Source organism: Triticum urartu, chromosome 3A (assembly GCF_056163025.1).
Source record: "Triticum urartu cultivar PI428250 chromosome 3A, HENAU_Tu73, whole genome shotgun sequence".
In the NCBI taxonomy this organism is placed as follows: Eukaryota; Viridiplantae; Streptophyta; class Magnoliopsida; order Poales; family Poaceae; genus Triticum; species Triticum urartu.
The window spans coordinates 724,096,931-724,122,110 of NC_141875.1; the positions used below are offsets into that span (position 1 = coordinate 724,096,931).

At 47.3% G+C, this 25,180-nt stretch overlaps 2 protein-coding genes across 2 annotated transcripts; both read right to left on the minus strand.

Moving 5' to 3' along the window:
• Positions 1-13,580: 13,580 nt before the first annotated feature.
• LOC125527828 (uncharacterized) lies at positions 13,581-14,275 on the minus strand. The gene is made up of 2 exons (XM_048692337.2): positions 13,997-14,275; positions 13,581-13,876 (listed from the first exon to the last, which is right to left on the minus strand). The coding sequence occupies exons 1-2, from the start codon at positions 14,126-14,128 to the stop codon at positions 13,724-13,726; spliced, it is 285 nt and encodes a 94-aa protein (XP_048548294.1). The 5' UTR covers positions 14,129-14,275; the 3' UTR covers positions 13,581-13,723.
• A 4,356-nt stretch (positions 14,276-18,631) lies between these two features.
• LOC147982224 (abscisic stress-ripening protein 1-like) lies at positions 18,632-19,917 on the minus strand. The gene is made up of 3 exons (XM_087517294.1): positions 19,786-19,917; positions 19,620-19,676; positions 18,632-18,727 (listed from the first exon to the last, which is right to left on the minus strand). Exons 1-3 carry the CDS (start codon positions 19,915-19,917, stop codon positions 18,632-18,634), a joined length of 285 nt encoding a protein of 94 aa, XP_087373420.1.
• Between the last annotated feature and the right edge of the window lie 5,263 nt (positions 19,918-25,180).

A 25,180-nucleotide genomic window follows, 5' to 3' on the forward strand; every position in this document is an offset into this window, starting at 1 on the left:
ATAGATGTGAACTCAAAAGGTTATTAGCTAAATAGAATAAGCAATCTCTAAATGCTAGGATGAAACCTGACACTGCTTTTGCTACTTCACCTATCTGTGTTACTGATAAGGATTATGAATTCTCTGTTGATCCTGATATAATTACTTTAGTTGAATCATATCCTTTTCATGGCTATGAATCTGAAACTGTTGTGGCACATCTTACTAAATTAAACGATATAGCCACCCTGTTCACTAATGATGAGAGATCTCTCTACTTTTATATCCTCAAAATATTTCCGTTCTCATTAAAGGGTGATGCTAAGATATGGTTTAATTCTCTTGATCCTAGTTGTGTGCGTAGTCCCCAGGATATGATTTATTACTTCTCTGCTAAATATTTCCCAACTCATAAGAAACAAGCTGCTTTAAAGGAAATATACAACTTTGTGCAAATTAAAGAAGAGAGTCTCCCACAAGCTTGGGGGAGGCTTCTCAAGTTACTTAATGCTTTGCCTGATCATCCTCTTAAGAAAAATGAAATAATTGATTTCTTTTATAATGGACTAACTGATGCTTTCAGAGATTACCTGGATAGTTGTGCTGGTTCTCTTTTCAGGGAAAGAACACCGGATGAAGCTGAAATCTTATTGAACAATATGTTGACAAATGAAAGTAATTGGGCACCTCCTGAGCCAGCTCCTGCTCCAATTAATGAGCCTATTCCTAAACCAACTCCGAAGAAGAGAGGTGTTCTATTTCTCAGTCCCGAAGATATGCAAGAGGCAAAGAAATCTATGAAAGAAAAAGGTATTAAAGCTGAAGATGTTAAGAATCTACCTCCTATTGAAGAAATACATGGTCTTCATTTACCGCCTGTCGAAGAAACATATGATCCTAATCCTTTATTTATTGAAGAACCTCCAGACCTCGATAACCCGACATAGGTAGTAAAGGTAAATTCTCTCTATAGATATGATAAAGCTGAAATCCCTACTACTAAAATTGCTAGTCAGTGCTTGGATGAGTTTGATAATTTTATGTTTAAGCAAGAAGACTTCAATGCTTATTTTGGTAGACAATTAAAACAAGATGCAGATATGATTAAATACTTGGGTGATTATATGGCTAATATTAGAGGTGAACTTAAACTTGTTAGCAAACATGCTTCTATGGTTACCACTCAAGTAGAACAAGTACTTAAAGCTCAAAAAGAATTGCTCGATGAGATGAATAGTAAGAAAAATGATTATGCTGTTAAAGTGGCTACTAGAACTGGTAGAATGACCCAGGAACCTTTGTATCCTAAAGGCCACCCTAAGAGAATTGAGCAAGATTCTCAGAGAAATAATATTGATGCACCTAGTTCTTCTAAAAATAAGAAAAAGAAAAATGATAGAACTGTGCAAACTTCTAGTGAACCTATTGCTGAACCACCTGATAATCCAAATGGTATATCTATGTCTGATGTTGAAACACAATATGGCAATGAACATGAACCTAATGAAAATGTTAATGATGATGTTCATAATGATGCTCAACCTAGTAATGATAATGATGTAGAAATTGAACCTGTTGTTGATCTTGATAACCCACAATCAAAGAATCAACGTTATGATAAGAAAGACTTTGTTGCTAGGAAACATGGTAAAGAAAGAGAGCCTTGGGTTCAGAAACCCATGCCTTTTCCTCCCAAACCATCCAAGAAAAAGGATGATGAGGATTTTGAGTGCTTTGCTGAAATGATTAGACCTATATTTTTGCGTATGCGATTGACTGATATGCTCAAAATGAATCATTATGCTAAGTACATGAAAGATATTGTTACAAATAAAAGAAAGATACCAGAAGCTGAAATTTCCACCATGCTTGCTAATTATACTTTTAAGGGTGGAATACCAAAGAAACTTGGAGATCCAGGAGTACCTACTATACCATGCTCCATTAAAAGAAACTATGTTAAAACTGCTTTATGTGATCTTGGAGCCGGTGTTAGTGTTATGCCTCTCTCTTTATATCGTAGACTTGACTTGAATAAGTTGACACCTACTGAAATATCTTTGCAAATGGCTGATAAATCAACTGCTATACCTATCGGTATTTGTGAGGATGTGCCTGTTGTGGTTGCAAACATTACTATTTTAACGGACTTTGTTATTCTTGATATTCCCGAGGACGATAGTATGTCTATTATTCTTGGAAGACATTTTCTTAATACTGCAGGGGCTGTTATTGATTGCAACAAAGGCAATGTCACTTTTCATGTTAATGGTAATGAGCATACGGTAAACTTTCTGAGGAAACAACCTCAAGTTCATAGTATCAATTCTATCGGAAAAAATCCATCGATTATATTTGGAGGCTTTGAATTTCCTCTTCCTACTGTCAAGAAGAAATATGATATACTTATTATTGGGATGTGCATATCCCCGTTGAGGTAACCTAGTGTTATTCAAAATTTCTCCGGCTTCATGTTAATCGGAATGAGTTTGTTAACAAGACTTGATCAACCTTGTTAGTGGATTCCTTTTGACGAGCATGAGATGGATGAAACTAGAAGCACAACCTTCTGTACCATCTCTATACTTTCTGTTATTTAGTTGAAATAAAGTAAAAATAGTATTTTTCTGTCTGTTTCCTGATTTATCCGTGCAATATAAAAATATCCCGAAAATAAAAGTCCTCAGAATGACATGCCAATTTAATATGATTTTTTGGGGAATATTTGAGGATTTATGGTGCAAAAATTACCGCGAGGGGAGCTGCCACCTGGTCACGAGGGTGGAGGGCGCGCCCCCCTGCCTCGTGGGCCCACGGTGGCCCTCCTCCACTTATTCCTGCACCCATCCTCTTCTTCTTCCTCCCACAAACACGAAAAACCAACTCAAGCATGAGTTCCAGCCCTCTTTGCTATAATTTTCGATCTCCTTGCTCAAAGCACCTCTCACAAAACTGCTTGGGGAGATTGTTCCTTGGTATGTGACTCCTCCATTGGTCCAATTAGTTTTTGTTCTAGTGCTTTATTCATTGAAAATTTTTGCTGCTTAGGTGACCCTGTTCTTGAGCTTGCATGTCAAATTTATATGGTCAAAAGTAGTTTTGATGCATGATATAGGCTCTAGGCACTTGTAGGAGTGGTTTCTATCAATATTATTGAGTTTGGTTTACTTTTATTTTGAAGTTACTAAAAATTTCAGAATTTTTCAGAAAATGATGAGGAGACTTTTGAGGGGCTCATCGAGCCAAAGCTCGAAGGAGAAGGCACCGAAGCCTAAGTATAATTTGCCTCGCACCACAGAGGTTCGGGCGTGTGAATGGCCTTCCAAGGATTTCTTAAGAGCAGTCGGGATTTATGAAGATTTTCATGAGTTGGCTCAGACTGCAGGCCTTACCGCTTTCCTCCACGACCAATGCGATCAGTATCTCTTGCTCACAAATACCTTTGCGCAAAACTTTCATTTTCATTCTAAGAACTCACCACCTACGGTGGAATTTCATTTATATGATGAGCATAAGGAGATGTTACTTTATGATTTTTGTCGGATTTGTTTAGTCCCTTTTGGGGGCAAGACAGAAGAACCACATCGTGATGATGTGGAGGGATTTATTGACACTATCACTGTAGGGAAAACAAGGAAGGTTTCCGATGCATGAATCACTAGCATACATTTTCCTGTTTTACGCTACTTTGCATTATTTGCTAGTCGTTGCTTAATTGGTCGTGGAAACTGTGGAAACCTGAGTATCCCTGATATTATTATTTTGCACCACGGCTTATACGGTGATAACTCTTTTAGTATGGGTGGCATTATTGCTAGACGGTTAAGTATGAACCATACTAAGGGTCCCATCTTTGGAGGCATTTATACTACACGCCTAGCTGCACATTTTAACATACCTATTAGGCAATATGAGAAGGAAGAAAAGGTGATGCCTCATGTTTATTTAGATTATAAAAGTATGGTAGCACATGATTTTATTATTAAGAATAGGGAAGGAGAGCTTAAATATCAATTGTTCATTAATAAACATCATCCTGAGACTATTACCTTGCCTGCTCCTTCTTTGTTTGATTTGACTGTAGGCACGTACCTTGTTCCGTTGGCGGCTATTCACGCCTACCGGAATCCTGCACCAGCCCCGGAATCGGAACCACAAGAGGAGCCTCCACGACAGTCTGTTTATTCTTGGGATCCGGAGATGGCTGTCAGCCAATGGCAGTCAAAGTCTTCTTCATCACAGTACGACCCCAACAACTATTATTATGGATATCAGTCAGGCCAGCCGTGGCCATAGGCCAACTTAGGCCAAAAGCCTAAGCTTGGGGGAGTACGTATTTCTCACCGACATTACATATATGTTCACACACACTCGTTGCTAGATGTCGGTATTAATACTTTTTCATTGTATCATCCATGCTAATTTATTTTCCTTTTTTATGCTTTCTTCTTGTGTGTTTGATAAACCTTAAGAAAAAAACCGAAAAAAATTAGTTGCAGCTTTTAATTAATTTACTTTCCATGCTTGTAGTAGTTAAATGCACCGGAGGTCCTAAAAGTTTTGTCGGGGTGTCACTTTAGTCCCAATTCTTCCAAAATGCATATTTAGGTCCTAATTCTTTAGTAAGTGGTTCACCCGAGGTCCTTTTTTCACGAACGCTCATTAACCTGCCTGCGTGGCGCGTTGACCCGCGCCACATCAACACAGGGCCCAACCGCCAAGCGAGAAACGTCCTAAAAGTTTCTGCGCAGTGTCACTTTAGTCCCACTTCTTTCAAAATGAACGTTTTGGTCCTAATTCTATAGTAAATGGTTCACCCGAGGCCCTTTTTTCGCACGAGCGGTTGCTGACCTGCTCGCATGACGAGTTGAGCCACACCATGTCAACTTATAGGCTGCTGCGGTTGCTCTTTTTTTACATAAAGCCCCTTGTTAACCCCCCTCTTGACATTTCCCAGCCCCTACCGGAATCCTCTCCCTCTCTCTCGTGCCGACACCATCCCCATGGCTGGGACGGTAAGCTCCTCGGTAGGGAAGCGTGTGACGAAGGGGAGCATTGCAGCAGCATCGTCGGCACCACCTCCTCCACAAGCTCCTATCACCTAACCTCAAATCAGAGCAAGCGGTTTAAGAAACTTAATGAAAAAGTGCAAATCGAACTAAATCAATGCCTACAGCTAGTGATTGTGGCAGAGTAGAGGAAATCACATAGCTACGGGACGATAGCGGCCAAAAAGTTAAGTCGACCTGGCATGGTTCAACGCGCAACCGAGCAGGTCAGTGAGCGATGCTGCAAAAAAGGACCTCGGGTGAACCACTTACTATAGAATTAGGACCTAAACGTGCATTTTAAAAGAAGTAGGACTAAGGTGATACTGCCCAGAAACTTTTAGGACCTCTAGTGTATTTCTCTCGCCACGCGATTGGGCCCTGTGTTGACGTGGCATGGGTCAACGCGCCACGCGGGCAGGTCAGCGAGCGCTCATGAAAAAAGGACCTCGGGTGAACCACTTACTAAATAATTAGGACCTAAAAATGCATTTTGGAAGAATTAGGACTAAAGTGACACCCCGATGAAACTTTTAGGACCTCCAGTGCATTTAACTCTAAAAAGAAAACCCAAAAATATTTCCCGTTCTTCTCTTGCTTGTTGGGAGCTTTCCCGTGTAAATAGTTTTATTTCTTTTCTTTTCTTTGGGGATCAGTAGGAGAAGACCATGATTAAATTATTGAAGTGGCTCTTATATGCATTATTGTTTATCTGACAAAAGAGCTCATATTGCTTTGACTTCTCCTGTTTATTGAATGCTCGCAGATTCCAGCTTAGTCCAATGCACGTGCACTCTTATTATTATTCACATCGTTCGGTCGTGCAAGTTAAAGGCAATTATGATGATATATGATGGACTGACTGAGATGAGAAAAGCTAGTATGAACTCGACCTCATTTGTTTTTGTAAATATGATGAGTTCATCGTTCTTGATTCAGCTTGTTATGAATAAACATGTTTGCAATGACAATTAGAGATCATAGTTGCTTGTGCCATGCTTGATTAGCTATGAGTTATAATGGTTTACCTTGCGTGCCAACATGCTATTGAGATGATTATGATGTGGTATGTTGGGGTGGTATCCTCCTTTGAATGATTTAAGTGACTTGACTTGGCACATGTTCACGCATGTAGTTGAAACAAATCAACATAGCCTTCACGATATTTATGTTCATGGTGGATTATATCCTACTCATGCTTGCATCCAATGTTTATTAATTTTAATGCTTGTACATGGCTGTTGTCGCTCTCTAGTTGGTCGCTTCCCAGTCTTTTGTTAGCCTTCACCTGTACTAAGTGGGAATACTGCTTGTGCATCCAATCCCTTAAACCCCAAAGTTATTCTAGATGAGTCCACTATACCTTCCTATATGCGGTATCTACCTGCCGTTCCAAGTAAATTTGTATGTGCCAGAATCTAAACCTTCAAATAATCATTCTGTTTTGTATGCTCGAATAGCTCATGTATCAACTAGGGCTGCCTGTATCTTCCATGCTAGGCGGGTTATTCTCAAGAGGAGTGGACTCCGCTCCTCACTCACGAGAAAATGGCTGGTCACCGGGATGCCCAGTCACATGCTTTATGCAAACTAAATCAAAATAATTGCAAAACAAAACTCCCCCTGGGGGCTGGGACTGTTGTTAGTTGGAGGCACTCATTGTTTCGAGCAAGCCATGGATTGATGTTTGTTGGTGGAGGGGGAGTAAAAACTTTATCATTCTATTTGGGAACCGCCTATAATGTGTGTAGGATGGAAGATATCGCCATATCTTGGTTGTTATGTTGACAATGAAAGTATACCGCTCAAAATATTAATTATGTCTATTTCAAAACCGAGCTCTGGCACCTCTACAAATCCCTGCTTCCCTCTGCGAAGGGCCTATCCATTTACTTTTATGTTGAGTCATCACCCTCTTATTAAAAGCACTAGCTGGAGAGCGCAGCTGTCATTTGCATTCATCACTATTAATTTATATTGGGTGTGACTATGATTGGATCTCTTTTAGCATGAATTACAATGTCTAGTCAGTCCTTGGTATTTAAAGGTGCTCTGCATTTATGTTTTGCGGTCTCAGAAAGGGCTAGTGAGATACCATCTTGTTATATCATATTATGATTGTTTTAAGAAAGTGTTGTCATCCGAGATTTATTATTATGGCTTGCTAGTTGATTATGCTATTGATATGGGTAATCATGAGACCTGAGAATTATTGCAAATGTGGTTAGTTATAATCTTTGCTGAAAACTTGAATGCTAGCTTGACATATTTACAACAACAAGAGCAAACAGAGTTTGTAAAAGTTTTTCTTTATTTCTTTCAGTTTGTCAACTGAATTGCTTGAGGACAAGCAAGGGTTTAAGCTTGGGGGAGTTGATACGTCTCCGTCGTATCTACTTTTCCAAACAATTTTGCCCTTGTTTTGAACTCTAACTTGTATGGTTTGAATGGAACTAACCCGGACTGACGCTTTTTTCAGCAGAATTGCCATGATGTTGTTTTATGTGCAGAAAACAAAAGTTCCCGGAATGACCTGAAACTCCACGGAATATCTTACAATAAATAACAAAAAATCCTCGCCAAAGATGAAGACCAGGGGGCCACACCCTGTCCACGAGGGTGGGGGGCGCCCCCCCCCCTAGGGCGCGCCCCCCTACCTCGTGGGCCCCCTGGAGACCTCCCGACTCCAACTCCAACTCTATATATTTGCTTTCGGGGAGAAAAAAAAGGGAGAAGAAATCATCGCGTTTTACGATACGGAGCCGCCGCCAAGCCCTAAAACCTCTCGGGAGGGCTGATCTGGAGTCTGTTCGGGGCTCCGAAGAGGGGGATTCGTCGCCGTCGTCATCATCAACCATCCTCCATCACCAATTTCATGATGCTCACCGCCGTGCGTGAGTAATCCCATTGTAGGCTTGCTGGACGGTGATGGGTTGGATGAGATTTATCATGTAATCGAGTTAGTTTTGTTAGGGTTTGATCCCTAGTATCCACTATGTTCTGAGATTGATGTTGCTATGACTTTGCTATGCTTAATGCTTGTCACTAGGGCCCGAGTGCCATGATTTCAGATCTGAACCTATTATGTTTTCATCAATATATGAGTGTTCTTGATCCTATCTTGCTAGTCTATAGTCACCTATTATGTGTTATGATCCATTAACCCCGAAGTAACAATAATCGGGATACTTACCGGTGATGACCGTAGTTTGAGGAGTTCATCTATTCACTATGTGCTAATGCTTTGTTCTGGTTCTCTATTAAAAGGAGGCCTTAATATCCCTTAGTTTCCATTAGGACCCCGCTGCCACGGGAGGGTAGGACAAAAGATGTCATGCAAGTTCTTTTCCATAAGCACGTATGACTATATTCAGAATACATGCCTACATTACATTGATGAATTGGAGCTAGTTCTGTGTCACCCTATGTTATGACTGTTACATGATGAACCGCATCCGGCATAATTATCCATCATTGATTCGATGCCTACGAGCTTTCCATATACTGGTTTACGCTTATTTACTTTCCCGTTGCTATTGTTACAATCACTACAAAATACCAAAAACATTACTTTGCTTTCGTTACTATTTTGTTGCCGTTACCATCACTATCATATTACTTTTCTACTAAACACTTTGCTGCAGATACTAAGTTTCCAGGTGTGGTTGAATTGACAACTCAGCTGCTAATACTTGAGAATATTCTTTGGCTCCCCTTGTGTCGAATCAATAAATTTGGGTTGAATACTCTACCCTCGAAAGCTGTTGTGATCCCCTATACTTGTGGGTTATCAACGACTCCTCCTTCATCGCGGCCCCGGCGGCGCTCCGCGAAGCGCTGCAGGGCGGCGCACTGGCGCTCCATCGCCATCTTGAGGGAGTCCTAGCGTGCCCATTCAAGGGCCGCGTCATCGTCGCGCTCGACCGCGCCGTGCTCCGTCTTCACGGCGGCGAGCCCCGGCTCTGCCTTCACCGGCGTGAGCCCCGGCTCCGTCTTTGGCTTGGCGAAGCGCGGAGGAGGAGCCGACAAGGAGGCACGCCGGCCGCCCTCGTTGATGACGATGCTGGCGCTGCGAGTGCGCCGGCTGAGCGGCGACTCCGCCGCGGGCTCGGCCTTGAGGACGAGCAGTGCCGGAGTGCCCGAGGAGTGCGAGGAAGAGCGCGAGGAGGAGGAAGAAGAGGAAGAGACGAACCTCCTTGGCGCCCATGGCCCGTCGCATCGGTGGTGCGCCTGGGCGGCCGCCCTCGCCGGAGGGTACGCCAACGGCGGGTCGTTGCTGCCCTCGAGGTGCGTCGGCACGCCCTCGAGTGTGCATCCGTGGATGCCCCACCACAGGCGGCGCCCCTCGCTGTTCTTCATGCTGGCGACCACCGCCGCGCTGTTGGTGGACGCCAGTCGCTGCTGCTGACGGCGCTCGAAGTACGCCGCCCAGGCCGGATGGTTGTCGGTGGCGTACTGGGGGAGGGAGAGTTCGGCGTCGGTGAGGGAGGCGCGCATGACGTCGACCTCCTCGGCGAAGTACCCGGGTTTGGCCACGGCGTCGGGCAGTGGGGGAATGGGCACTCCCCCGTTGCTGAGCTTCTAGCCCGTCGGCCCGGCGCGCATGTCCGGCGGCGCCGGGATGTTCGCCTAGAATAGGAGCCAAGACTCCTGTTCGCGAAGCGAGCGGCGGCCGAAGCCGTTGGCCGCTGCCTCATCTCCGGGGAAACGCTCGGCCATCGGGAGGGGAGGGAGAGCGAGGGCTCGACGGCGGCGCTCGGGAGAGGGGGGCTCGGAGGCGGCTCTCGGGAGAGGCAGGGCTCGGCGTCTAGGGCGGCGAGGGCTAAGGCTGGTGTGGCGAGGGAAGCCGCCGGCTTTATATAGCCGCGTCGCGCCCGTGTGTACGCGTGCGAGGGAGGGGAGGCGTCGGCGCCGTCCCGTGACGCGCCGCCCATGAGGAATCAATGGTAAGGCTGACCGGCGGTGGCCTTGCCATTGATTCCCCGCGGGAAACCAAGGCGTGGGTGAAAGACGACGCGCGGTGTCGCTGACGCGGCGGGCCCGCGGCTCTTTCGCGGGAAAACCGCTTTCCCCGGCGTCCCCGAGCGCCCCCTAGCGCCGGGTTCGGCCTGGGTCCGCCGGCGCTAATTTGGGCTCAGGCCGGCGAAAATCGGGCTCCTAGGGACGTGACTGGACCGATTTTTTTGCGCCGGCGCGAAAAAATCGCCTGGGGAGGCCTTTCTGGGAACACGGCTGGAGATGCTTTAAGAATGCTGACTCTTTATCGTCTTTCGGCTATTGACATTAGATTACATCTCATACCAATGGTGTGGCTTCTTCTATTTCTCTAACCAACACATACACATGCGCGTGCACTCACGAACAAATATGTGTGCCTGCGGGGACACACACAAACACACACATGAATGCGTTTCACACACACAAACACACACGTGCATGCGGTTGTGCAGCCTAACGACCCGAGTTCAATTCCTAGAATTGACAGGTGATGCACAGGGGTTTTCCCCCATTTATTGAGGATCAAGTTTGGTGTGTGGTCGAACCACTTATCAAAAAATATCTTGATACTCATTTAAAAAATTATGAGGACCATGTTTATCTTGGTACTCACACTAAAATGGCCGTATGCATCCCTAGTTTGTGCAGAGGCCGGGGAAGTGAAATTATCCCCCAATTTTTAAGGCTACACCTCCCGCGACCCTCTCCCTCTCGCGACCCCCGCGTCGCCTCCCCCGGCGGCGGCGGGGAAACCCTAGCCGCACTGCCTCGGCCCCCTCCCCACCTCGTCCTACCTCCTCGCCGCCGCATGAGGTAGCCATCGAGCAAGCTCGGGGCGCCAAGGATGGTGGCGACGGGGTCTTGGTTGCCCTGCCTCTGCGTAGGGAGTCTCGGATCTGGAGCGGCTGCTCCTTTTGGCAAGGCACGACAGGCTCCGGCGAGCAGCCGTGTGGGCGGTGGATCTGGCATCCTGGCCGTGCGGGCGGCGGGATCCTGGTGGTCGTTGGCAGCTGGCGGCGGCTTCTGCGGCGGTCGGTACGCGCGATCTGGCGCCTCCCCTCCTCCCCTGTTCGGCGTGCGGGCCAGCCTGGTCTGGCCGCGCTTCCCTTGGTCGCCAGTTCTGTGCAGGAGGCGCTGCTGGTGGCGAGGATCTAGTTTAGGAGAAATCTCTAGCCAGCCATGCCCAGCCGCGCCGACGGCGACACCTAGGGCGCCGTTCCCCTCCTTGGAGGCGTCGGTATGGACTGATCTCCTCACTTCCCCTTCCCCTAGGTCTCCCGTGCGAAAGCCGTAACTTTGTTGGGCGGCGGCGGCGCTCACGGCGCCGTTACCTCCTTGAAGGCGCCGCTTTGGGAACCTTGGGGTTGGTTGGCGCTTGTGGATGGTGGGCGACGGCGGTGGTGCGGACCTATCCTAGCATGGATCTACGTCCGTTGCTTGGATATGGACTCGCGTAGGTGGAGGTCGTCGTTTGGCATCATGGTGGCGTCCTTGGTGGAAGACCTTCCAAGGCTCGCGTAGGTGGAGGTCGTCGTTTGGCGTTGATGGTGGAGGACCTGCTAAGGTTGACACATCAATCTGCTCTGAAGATGGACTAGTGGAAGATGGCGGCGACAACACATGTGAGTGCGTCAGACCGGTTTGTTTCCCGGACCCAGTAGATGGCTGGGTCGGGGCCTCCGGCTTTAGATGTTAGGCTTAGGTGAGAGGTCTGGGTATGTGGCCCGGCTTGCACCCCTTCATCATATGAATAGGAGTAGCGACAAATATTGCCAAGATGGTGGATTCAGGCATATTGTTCTTATACTACTTTGTAAGGTCCTCGAAAATAATCAATAAAATGTCCGCATGCATCTCCCAGATGCATAGGCCAGCGGTCATCCTCCTTTTCTAAAAAATACGTGCATGTGTGCCACACACACAAGAGTTTCTTAATGATTACTCTCGTTCTTCCCAAATTTAGTGTGCATAAAAAATTTCAAAAATCAAGCTTCCAAAACTTTGACTATATTTAGACGAAAATATCTTATATCTATAGTATTAAATAAATTTCACTAGATACATGATTAAACACATATTTAAATTATATTATTTGGTATTATTTTTGTTGATATTTTTCTCAATAAACTTGGTCAAACTAAACAATGTTGGACTTTAAAGAAAAAATTATGTGCACTACATTTAGGAATAGAGAGTGTATTTTTTCAGGGCTTTTAATAATCAATTGATCATGACAGGCCTTTTGTATGTGAACTTTGGGCTGCTCCAGCTAGCCAGTAGCCTTTTTACATGGATTGTTCTAGGCTAAAGAAGAAAACATGAAACAAACTCAGGCCTTTTACGTTGGCTACTTCGGGCTACAGAAAACAACAACAAAAACAAGCCTGGAAACTTGGCCTATGTGTTATCGCAATGTACACTGCCATTAGACAAAAAAAATTGACAGAAACAAAACATTTCTCAGGCACATGATAATTAGCAAAAATCAATTATTATTGGGGTAGGATGGATGAAATCCACACAGTCGCCGAAAAACATGGCAACAAAAATAAATGAAAGAAAAATGAACTCGGTGCCCAGAAGAACAATTGCATTTTTCACTTCTTGTTTCGAAGCACAAGCTGTTTTTTTATTCTTTTTTCAGGTGGCATAGGTTGTGCTTTTCGCATAAGCAAAGTTGTGCTTCTCATGAAAACCCGGTGCCCAGAAGCACAATTGTATTTTCCAAAAAAAAAATCTTACGAAAGCACAACTATGCTATTCCTTTTCGGGAAGCACGCTCTATGCTTCTCTGTGCATCCCAAGCAAGCAAGGTTGTACTTCTCACGGAAACAAAAGCCTGTGTTTTTTCCTTTTTCAGTGGAAGAAGCACACGTTGTGCTTCCCACCGAAGCAAGGTCGCGCTTCCCATGGAAGCGAGGCGATGCTTCTCGATGAAGCAAGGTTGGAAGAACAACACATGTGCTTCTTGCAAAAAAAAGCACGGTTCTTGAAAATGCAAAATAAAACATTTTTTTGCCAAAATGTAGGAAAAACTAAGCAAAAATTGAGAAGCCAAAGAAAAGAAAAGAAACAGATAAAGCCCGAATACACATGCCGATGGTTAGGCGCGGCTTATCACCCTCCCACACCAGAAAAGGGCGGTGAAGAATGTGTGTGTGTGTGTGTGTGTGTGTGTGTGTGTGTGTGTGTGTGTGTGTGTGTGTGTGTTTTCACAGAGTTTGAGAGAAATGGAGATGAATTATGTCGACATCCAAAAAGAATAGTTTGAAGACCCTTAGATTTTTTATGGCAGCGCACGGGCACCTTCCAAAGACAAGGGTCTTCGGGTGATACCTTATGGCATTGCACGTGCACCTAACATACTAAATTTAGCTTTGCCCTTATTATTTTTTGATTCATTTATATGCATGCATATAGCCTGTAGCAACGCACGGACGTTCTACTAGTAATGTTAAAAACACTCTTATAGTATGAGACGGATGGAGTACTTAATAAAAAAAAGGCATGCTCGATCATACATTGATAGATACACGCATGATGCATCGTCCTTCGTAGTCACCACGATCAAGGACAACAACTTTCAGCTAGTTAATAAAAGAGTGCATATACAATAGAATAGACAATGATGGAAAGCTCATAACCGTATAAGTAGCTAGAGTGCTGCCGCCTATACATGCTATATTTGTGTGCCAAGATCAATGGCGGCCGTGCTTCTTGGCGTCTTTCTTCTTGTGGTGCTCATGGAAGGCGAAGCCGGCGCTACCAACGGCGACCGTGGCTGCGATCTCCTCCTTGATCCTGTGCGACCGGGCATTCTCCGGGTCCTTCTTCGCCTTGTGCTTCTCGTGCTGCAGTTTCAACACAAGTTCCAGACGTTAAATATCTAAGTAGAAATACAAATTAAGACTAAAAGATTGTGGTAGCAAGGGGATAGGGAATAATAATGCCAGGGATATAAATATATATACCAGCGCGTATGCTCCGGCTGCGACGGCGCCGAGCTGTGCGAGCTGCTCCATGTGCTTGTGGTGCTTCTCCTCCTTGCGGTGCTGCTCGCCGCCGGCCTCGGCTTTGCTGGCGTTGCTGCTGTGGCGCCCCATTTCCAACGAACTAGCTTTCAAAGAGATCAGCAGTGGATGGAATAGCGATGGAGTGAAGTGATCAACGGGCCGGCAGTATATATGTGTGATCTGGGTTGTTTTGTGAGTTGTAACGTGCTAGGGCTTAGGGCTGGCGGGTGTTCTTATATGGTGTTATAGCTTTGTGCACTGAGGCAAAAGCGCCAGCCTCCTTAACTAGTAGGCAAACACAACACGTACCTTACGCGTTTTCCAATACTTTTTGGCTCTGCTTGCACTACTCGTCGAAGGCATCTGGGCCGTGTTCGCTATCTTAACCGCGTCGGTCGGTACGTGCAACAACACGGCTAAGGCGTCTCGATTTTCTTACCCGGTCAACATGCATACATGGCATGTACTCCCTCCGTTCCTAAATATTTGTCTTTCTAGACATTTCAAATGACTACTACATACGGATGTATGTAGACATATTTTAGAGTGTAGATTCATTCATTTTGCTTCGTATGTAGTCACTTGTTGAAATGCTTAGAAAGACAAGTATTTAGGAACAGAGGAAGTACCTAAAAATAACTACTCGCTGCTGCTGTTTAAGATAAAGCGGCTTTTCTTCATGAATTAGTGAACGTGACTAAGGATAATCCGTATTCAATGATTATTGAAGATAATCTTAATATTTTTAGGTATCAGAAAGAGAAAAATAACGACGACTTCCATACCCATTGGTCCTTTTTATTATTTTTTGAACACAGTACAGACACAAGCGTTCATATACACGCGCATACACTCACCCCATGAACGCATGCACACCCTAACCCTATGAGCATCTCTGAAAGACTGAGGCGACATATCATCTTGAAATTTATGAAGTCACCGTAGGCACCTCGTCGTCGACAGGAAAGTCTCCTCCCACTGAATGCGCATCGCCGGAAATCCTGAAATAAATCCAGGAATAAATGCGAGCACCAAAATTTAAACCCTGGTGAGCTGGGACACCACAGTCCCTCTAACCATCCAACCACTGGTTGGTTTGCATTGGTCTTTTCTATTCAGTGTTGTGATAGACAATTTGGATCTTCGAGAGGCCATTATGTCAGGGCAACAGTTCACCTGGGCTAATAATCGATCTGTGCCGACATACAAGAAGCTTGATAGGGTACTCATGGACACCGAATGGGAACTAAAATTTCCTTTCATAACAGTGCTAGCCCTTGAGCATATCTAGGCATTATCGGATCATGCACCCATCATTCTTAATTCTAACTCCACAAATCCATCCGCCCGTTGCCCCTTCAAATTTGAATTGGAATGGCTATATCAGGAAGGATTTATGAACATAGTTAAGAATGCTTGGGAGCGGACTGCCATTGGTCGTACACCGATTCAGAGATGAAACTTTAAAATAAGGGCCATGAGGGAACACCTCACTGGATGGGCGAAACACACCAACATAATATAAAAAAAGAAAAACAACGACTCTCCACCATTATTAACGACCTCGAGAAGATTGCAGAGACATGCACCTTATCTCAACAAGAGATTGAATTGAAAAATCTATCTAATGAGAAGGTGGCTAGGCTTTTGCGAGAAGAGGAAATCAAATACTACCAGAGATCCAAAGCTGACTTCATTTTGCTCGGTGATAGTAATACAAGATACTTCCAATTGATTGTAATGGGCAGCATAGGAAGAAATGTATTTACAGTTTCCAACAAGATGAGGGGCAGATCGAAGGTCAAGAAGAGCTCAAAATGTTATCACATAATACTACAAATCTCTATTCAGGGTGACGGCTGAAGGGAACATCACCTTTGACGAGACTCAAACAGATGATATTCCACAAGTCACGGCAGAAAAAAATGATATCCTTACGACACCATTCTCGGAAGAGGAGGTGAGAGCGGCGGTGTTCCAAATGGTACACAACAAAGCTCCAGGACCTAATGGCTTCCCCATGGAATTCTGTCAGAATTTCGGGGGTATCATCAAGGATGACCTTTTATAATTATTCAATTGTCTTCATGCCGAGAGACTTGATGTATTCAGACATAACTTTGGCGAATCTTTCTTTTTGCCGAAGGTCAAGGAGGTCGAACGGATCCAACAGTACATACCAATATGCCTCCTTAATGTCAACATTAAAGTTTTACCAAAGTGGCTACGAATAGGTTAAACTCAATGGCTAAACATGTGGTCCGACCGTCTCAAACGGCGTTCATGCAAGGAAGGAATATACTCAATTGTTGTAATCCTGCATGAGTCCGTTCATGAATTGCACTAGAAAAACATGAGTGGACTAGTATTCAAAATTTACTTTGAAAAAGCATATGACAAGTCAAATGGTCTTTCTTCTAACAGGCCCTAAGAACGAAAGGTTTCTCCGATAAATGGTGCCAGGGGATCCAAAACTTTGTAACTGGAGGTAGTGTGGCCATCAAAGTCAATGATGATGTGGCCATTACTTTTAGACAAAAAAGGACGGCGGCAGGGTGACCCCATATCGCCAATGTTATTTAACATTGTTGCTGGTATGTTGGCTATTCTGATTGAACGCGCAAGTAGGATGGCCAAATTGTAGGAGTAGTGTCACACCTTGTGAATGGTGCCTCTCTACTCTGCAATATCCCAATGACACAATTCTTTTTATGGAACATAACCTAGACAAGGCTCGAAACCTGAAACTATTGCTTTTGGCGTTTGAGAAAATGTCGGGTCTAAAAATTAAGTTCCATCAAAGTGAATTGTTCTGCTTTAGAGCAGTTGTTGAGTCAGCGGCCAATTATGTTGACCTATTTGGTTGCACGCATGGCCAATTCCCGATTAGGTATTTGGGAATACCGGTTCACTATAGGCGTCTCACTATTGCGGAGTGGAAGCATGTAGAGGAGTGTCTAGATAGACAATTGAGCAGTTAGAAAGGAAAGCTGCTCTTAGTTTGGGGACGACTGGTTTTGATTAACTCGGTCCTCACAACTATGATTCTCTATATGTTTTCTTTCTTCCAACTAACAAAAGGGGTCTTGCAAAGATTGGACTATTTTAGATCCAAATTCTTTTAGCAAGAAGACAGGAAAAGAAAAAAATACAAACTGGACGGATGGAGTGTGGTTAGGCCAAAAGACCAAGGTGGCCTTGGAATTCATAACCTACATGTCAAGAATGGCCTCAACTTAGTAAATGGTTGTTCAAACTACTTGTTGAGGATCGTGTTTGGCAAACCATGTTGCGCAACAAGTATTTAGGCCAAAAGGAGGTGTCTCGGGCATATTGGAAACCTGGAGACTCTCACTTTTGGGCTAGCCTAATGCCGGCAAAGTAACATCTCTTTCGGTCTTTCGCGATAAAGGATGGGTCAGAGATTCGTTTCTGGGAAGACATCTGGCTAGGCAATGCCAGTCTCCAAGAACAATATACATCCTTGTACATCGCCGCTCGCGAGGAGAATAATACTATTGCGTAGGTGCTCAGTTCATCCCCGCCGAATATTCCGTTCAGGTGGCATTTGTTTGGGCCTCGACTTACGTCATGGCATAATCTATTGTCCAGGCAGGATTCGATTAACCTGACACAAGGTCGGGATGTGTTTTGCTAGAACCTTACTACATCGAGGTCTTTCACAGTAGACTGATCCATATACCGTGCACCCATGAATTCTGAGGTACCCGTGGATAGTAATAAGAAACTATGAAAGTCGAAGATTCCACTAAAGGTCAAAATCTACATGTGTTATCTTTGTAGGGTCGTTGTGCTAACCAAAGACAACCTCGCACGGCGCAACTGAAAAGGGAGTAAGAAGTGTTGTTTTTGTATTCATGATGAGAGAATCAAACACCTCTTTTTTCAATGCAAGTATGCATGTTCTACGTTGTGAGTTATCCAAATAGCGTCAAATTTGTATCCACCCATAAGTGTTGCCAATATTTTTGGTCACTGGTTGGACGGTACTCCAATAGGTTCAAAATGATAATAAGGGTGGGAGCATATGCCTTAATGTGGTCGCAATGACTATGTAGAAATGATTTGGTTTTAATGACAAAAATATTTCTCCGCTATAAGTTATTTTCCGGTGTAGTACTCGCTTCATATATACTTGGTCTACATTATAGCGAGCGGAGTATCAACCGCTATTCAAGGCGGTCTGTACACAATTGAAGCAGGTGGTTACGGAGGTTTTTCCCAACATCGGTGGCAACATAACTTCCGGATTGACACATCTCCACTTTCGATATAGGCATAGTGTTGATCTATAGGACTCAACTATTGCCGTTTTGTCGGTTTTGTTTCTTTTCTTTCTGTCAAACTTTTTAGAATTAGTTATGTGCATTTTAATTATGCAGAGGCCGAGTGTTACTCATAATGCTTTGTGTTTTAATGCTACATTTTTTAATAATAAAAACGCCCTTTGTCAAGAAAGACGTACATATGATGAAGAATAACACACCCTGAAAAAAGACAACAATGGAAACCTCGTAACCGTATAAGTAGTAGAGCGCTGCCGCCTATACATGGTATATATATGTGCCGAGATCAATGGCGGCCGTGCTTCTTGGCGTCTTTCTTCTTGTGGTGCTCATGGAAGGCGAAACCGGTGCTACCAACGGCGACCGTGGCTGCGATCTCCTCCTTGGGCCCAGTTCTTTTGAGCAGATTATGAATCTTGGTCTCGAAAATCCCGAGCGAAAAGAATTCGATTGAACTTCCAAAATCTCAATCGGATTCTCCAGAATCCTAGTGCAATCCCAAAATCCCAAAATACCTAATTTCTCCCACAATCTCTGGATTCTGGAAAGTCCCACCAAAGAAAACGTTTTAAAGTATAGTTGTACCTCTATTGTATTACGTATTTACGGTCAAAATGTCACCCCGCAGTCCAGCCCAGGACCCCGAAACGAGCGGACGCACCCGACCGCTCGCTCGTCTCCCAGTTACCGCACCGCATCGGGGCAGCGGAGCTTCAAGCCGCCCCGCCCCCGCCCCCGCCGGCCAGCCCGCCCCCGCCCTCGCCGGCCAGCCTCCCTTGCCCGGTCTGCCCCGCCCTCCCCGCCCGGCAGTTCGCCCCGCCCCGCCAGCTTCGCGGCAGCGGCTAGGGTTGCCGCGCCGCCGCCGGCCAGGCCACGCCACCCCCGCCTCCGCCGGCCAGCTTCCCTCCTCAGCTCCTCCTCGCCCCTCAGTCCGCCCCGGCCCTCAACCCCGTCCCTCAAAGTTTGACGCCGACGCTCACGGTGAGCCCTCCTTTTTGCATCTCTCTATTTCTTCATGCTTGAATAATGCTTGAATTGATGCTAGCTATTGTTGATAGATAAAATAGGTAGATGGATTGATGCTTGAGTTTGTTAACATTTCATCAAACAAATTCTGTCTAAGGGTAGTACAGACAATTCAACACACAACAGCTTCTAGAATCTCAAACTACAATCTCTGAAAAGAACTCGACAACAGATTCTGGGAGAAGCAGATTCTGGGAGAATTTTCCAGAATTCTAATTCTGTAAAATCTTGCCTGAAAAGAACTGGGCCTTGATCCTGTGTGACCGGGCATTCTCCGGGTCCTTCTTCGCCTTACGTTTCTCGTGCTACGGTATCAACACAAGTTCATGATGCTAAGTAACTAACAAAAATTACAAATTGAGAATGAAAGAGTGCAATAGCAAGGTAATAATAGTGCTAGGAATATAGACATACCAGCGCGTATGCTCCGGCCGCGACAGCGCCGAGCTGGGCGAGCTGCTCCATGTGCTTGTGATGCTTGTCCTCCTTGCTGTGCTGCTCGCTGCCGGCCTCGGCTTTGCTGCTGCTGCTGCTGTGGCGCCCCATCACCAAGGAACTAGTTTTCACAAAGCTCATCAGTCAATGGAATAGCGATGGAGTGAAGTGATCCACGGACCGGCGGTGTGTATGATCTGATCTGTGTTACTTTGTGGGTGGTGAAGTGCTTGGCCTTAGGGCCGGGCGTGACCTTATATGTTAGCCTTTGTCATAAGCTCACGTCTACAGGCTAGATAATTTTCCGTTTAAAATAATGGGTGCAGCTGGGTCGGATGTGACCCAGGCATGCACGTTGGTTGTGGAGGCGCATGTAGCGAGCCCTCCTTGTTTCCTTTCTGTTTTCTGTTACTCCCTCCTGGTCGCCCGGCTCTCGCTATGGACGTGATCGCGGGGCAGCGCGATCTACGCAGATCATGGCGGCCGGACCGGGAGGGCAGACTAGCGAATGCAATCAGATAATAAGGAAAGAGAAAAAACGGAAAAGCTGCGCAGTTACGGCAGCACAAAATACCCTTCCAAGTTTGTCCGTGTTCATCTCGCCCTCAAGCTAGTTCCTCTCTCTCTCTCTCGTTCGATCGTTCGGCAACGACATTTGGCATCAAAGCCGTGGTGTTCGATCCACTCTCCGGTGGCCGGCGGTGTCCGATCCGCGGCGCACCATGTCGGATAGCGAGGAGGAGAAGAAGAACAAGAGCGGCACAAAGTCACCGCTGAAGACGCCTTCATCCAAGGCGCCGCTCACGTGCCTCACCGGCAGCGGCAGCAGCGAGTACCGCGTGGTGGAGCGCATGGTACGAGAGGAGTCGGGGGCGTCCATGATGCTCACGCGCACGAACTACCAGGAGTGGGCGCTTGTGATGCAAGTCAAGTTGCAGGTCGCCCGCGTCTGGTCCGCGGTGACCGACGACGCCGCCGACGAGAACGACGACCGGCGCGCGCTGCAGATCATTCTCACCGGCGTTCCGCCAGAGATGATGCGTGTGCTGGCCACGAAGGACACGGCGAAGACGGCATGGGAGACCATCAAGACGATGCGGATGGGCAGTGAGCGCGCCCGTGAAGCCAAGGCGCAAGTGGGCCGGCGGGAGTTCGAGGATCTCTTTTTCAGAGATGGGGAGTCCGTCGAGGACTTCGGGCTGCGGCTCGCCGCCCTTGTCGCCGATCTGGAGCTGTACAGCGACCCCGTCACCGAGCACAAGGCAGTCCAGAAATTTCTCCGAGTGGTGCCGCGTCGGTACCGCCCAATGGCCATGGCGATCGAGTCCTTGCTTGATCTGAAAACCATATCCATCGAGGAGCTTGTCGGCCGCTTCTCTGCATGTGAGGATCACTACGACCTTGACGACGGCGCGCATACCGCCGGGTGCCTCCTGCTCACTCATGAGGAGTGGTTGGCCCGGGAGAAGCTGGGCGGCGGCGGCGGTTCATTGTCCGGTAGCGGCGGCGGCAAGAACAAGTCGCCGGGCAAGCCCAAACCTCACGGCGGCGGCGGTGGCAGACCTGCGCCGGGCAGCGGCGGCATGGGAGGATCCGGCGGCTCAGGCGGCAAGAAGAAAGGCAAATGCCATTATTGCGGCAAGGTCGGACACTGGAAAAAGGACTGTTGGTCATGGCTTGAGAAGCAAAAGGAACAAGGGAAGAAGGAACAGGCTAACCTGGTCCGCGAAGATCGCGACGAACACGATCAGGGCCTGCTCATGGCCGTGGTCACCAACGTCTCTACACCTGAGCTAGTGGTGCCCCAAGCTGTGTTCTTGAATGAGGAGAAAGTAATTCCCGTGCCTTCACCCGATGGCCTTTGGTACTATGATACAGGGGCGTCCAGCCATATGACTGGGGAGAGGAACATGTTTTCCACACTTGATGAAGGTGTACACGGCACAGTGAAATTCGGAGACGGCTCTCTGGTGGCTATCAAGGGCAGGGGCGCTGTTGTGTTTCGCTGCCAGAATGGTGATCAACGTGCTCTCTCTGAAGTCTATTTCATTCCCAGCTTACGCAGCAATATCATCTCAGTAGGGCAGTTGGATGAGGGTGGATGCAGGATAGGGATTGAAGATGGGATCATGACCATCCAAGATCCGGGCCGGCGCATCCTGGCTCGCGTCAAACAGACGGCGAGCAGATTGTACACGGGCGTACTAAGCATTGACTCCCCGGCCTGTCTCCTCACCATGACTGAAGATGTCACCTGGCGCTGGCATGCTAGGATGGGACACCTGCACTTTAGAGCTTTACTTGCCATGTCTTCGAAGGAAATGGTACGTGCGATGCCGGTCATTGACCGCGTCGAGGAGTACTGTAATGGTTGTGCATTGGGCAAACAGCACCGTGCCCCTTTTCCTCAAGTGGCCGGATACAGAGCAGAGAAAGGCCTTGAGCTTGTTCATACAGACTTGTGTGGGCCAATCACACCAACCACACTGGGGGGCAGTAAGTATTTCTTGCTGATAGTTGACGATTACAGTCGATACATGTGGTTGGAGTTACTGAAATCCAAGGATGAAGCTCATCAGAAGTTCAAGAAAGTGCAGGCAATGGCTGAGAACGAGGGAAAATGCAGGCTTCGCGCATTCCGGTCTGACCGGGGCGGTGAGTTTAACTCCATTGAGTTCAGAGGATACTGCGAGCAGCTGGGCATCAAACACTACACGACCACCCCATACTCCCCTCAGCAAAACAGAGTGGTTGAACGCCGGAATCAGACCGTCGTCGAGATGGCGCGTTGCTTGCTCAAAAGCATGGCCGTGCCGTCGTATTTGTGGGCTGAAGCAGTAAAGACTGCGGTGTACCTGCTCAACAGAGCTCCCACACGCAGCTTGGACGGGGTGACGCCGTATGAGGCTTGGCACGGCCACAAGCCAAGTGTGCTGCACATACGTGTGTTTGGGTGTGTGGCGCATGTCAAGAAGCTTGGCCCTGAAGTGACTAAGCTCTCAGATCGATCAACCCCAATGATCTTCGTTGGCTACGAGGAAGGAACCAAAGGCTATCGTGTGTACAATCCGGCTACACAAAAGGTACAAGTCACATGTGATGTTTTATTTGAGGAGAGCAGGCCATGGACTTGGAATGCACAGGGCGCGGTCATGCCACCCGCGCCGACGACATTCACCATGGTCTATGCAAATGACCATGGTGTGCACGAGCTAGACACGGGCTACTCGCCTACACCTGCACAGAGGAGCGCAGCAACACCACCCTCTACACCACCATTGGGGTCGCCACTGAACTCCGCCGACACGCCGGCCGCATCGGCGCCCAGCATGTCGCGGACCGAGCCTTGCACGCCGGCTGCAGCGAGGGAGATGCGTTGGGCCACGCCGCCCACGCATGATGATGGGCGCGACGTTGACTCCTGACCTATATGGTACCGACGCCTCTCCAATGTTCTCGATGAAACAGAACATGAGGCTGTATGGGAGGAGCCCGACCAGTGCTTGCTCACGGCAGAGGAGCCGCGCGACATCACTGAGGCGCTTAGCGACGGGGCCTGGAAGGCGGCAATGGATGCGGAGATGGACTCCATAGGCGAGAACAACACCTGGGAGCTCGCCCACTTGCCGGCCGGCCACAAAGCCATTGGCTTGAAGTGGGTGTACCACGTCAAGCGCGATCCCGACGGCAACATCGTCAAGTACAAGGCCCGCTTGGTGGCGAAAGGCTATGTTCAGCGTGAAGGCGTGGACTTCGAGGAAGTTTTTGCGCCAGTGGCATGGATGGAGACCGTGCGGCTGCTTCTCGCGCTCGCCGCGCACTCCGGCTCGGAGGTGCACCATATGGATGTAAAATCCACCTTTCTCAATGGTGACCTCGCCGAGGAAGTGTACGTGGCGCAGCCGCCGGGGTACGTCACCGTCGGCAAGGAGCAACAGGTTTTGCGGCTTCGGAAGGCGCTCTACGGGCTGCGGCAAGCTCCGAGGGCCTGGTACGCGAAGCTGGACGAGACCATGAGCACGCTGGGGTTCACGCGCAGCCCACTGGAGCATGCCGTGTATCGCCACGGTGATGCACACTCATTTCTGCTAGTGGGTGTGTATGTAGACGACCTCATCATCACCGGCACCAGCAGGACTTCCATCGGCGAGTTCAAGAATCAAATGCAAGAGCTGTTCAAAATGAGTGATCTCGGTCTCTTGAGCTACTATCTGGGCATCGAGGTAACTCAATCCAATGATTCTATAACGATGTGTCAGAGGAGCTATGCAGAGAAAATTCTTGAAGCTGCTGGAATGGAAGGGTGCCATGGATGTCAGACACCCATGGAGTGTCGGCTCAAACTGAGGAAGAATGACGTTGCAAAACTTGTCGACCCTTCTCTGTACCGCAGCATAATTGGTAGCCTAAGGTACCTGGTGCACTCAAGACCGGACATCACTCATGCAGTTGGAATAGTGAGCAGATACATGGAAAGGCCTACAGTCACTCACTGGACAGCCGTGAAGCAGATACTTAGGTACATGCGCAGTACTTTGAGCTATGGGTGCTGCTATGGGCGTGGTTCAGGGAAAAGTGAGCTGCTGGGCTATAGTGACAGTGACCACGCCGGCGACGTTGAGGATCGTAAAAGCACATTTGGTCAGATTTTCTTCCTTGGCAGCAATCCTGTTACATGGGCTTCGCAAAAGCAAAAGATTGTGGCAATCAGCTCCTGTGAGGCAGAGTACGTGGCTGCGGCGTCTGCTACTTGCCAGGGCCTATGGCTGAATCGTCTGCTTGCTGAAATGAAGGGGGGAAAAGCTGGTGCGTTCAGGCTCTTGATTGACAATAAATCTGCAATAGCGCTGGCGAAGAATCCCGTTCATCATGATCGAAGCAAACATATCAATGTCAAGTTCCATTTAATCTGAGACTGTGTTGAACATGGAGAGGTGCAGCTTGATCATGTGGGATCTGATGACCACGTGGCCCATGCATTGACAAAAGCACTTGGGCGTGTGAAGTTCATTGAGCTACGTCACAAGCTTGGTGTCAAGGAAATCAGCAAAGGATGTTGAGCTTAGAGGGGAGAATGTTAGCCTTTGTCATAAGCTCACGTCTACAGGCTAGATAGTTTTCCGTTTAAAATAATCAGTGCAGCTGGGTCGGATGTGACCCAGGCATGCACGTTGGTTGTGGGGGCGCATGTAACGAGCCCTCCTTGTTTCCTTTCTGTTTTCTGTTACTCCCTCCTGGTCGCCCGGCTCTCGCTATGGACGTGATCGCGGGGCAGCGCGATCTACGCGGATCATGGCGGCCGGACCGGGAGGGCAGACTAGCGATTGTAATCAGATAATAAGGAAAGAGAAAAAACGGAAAAGCTGCGCAATTA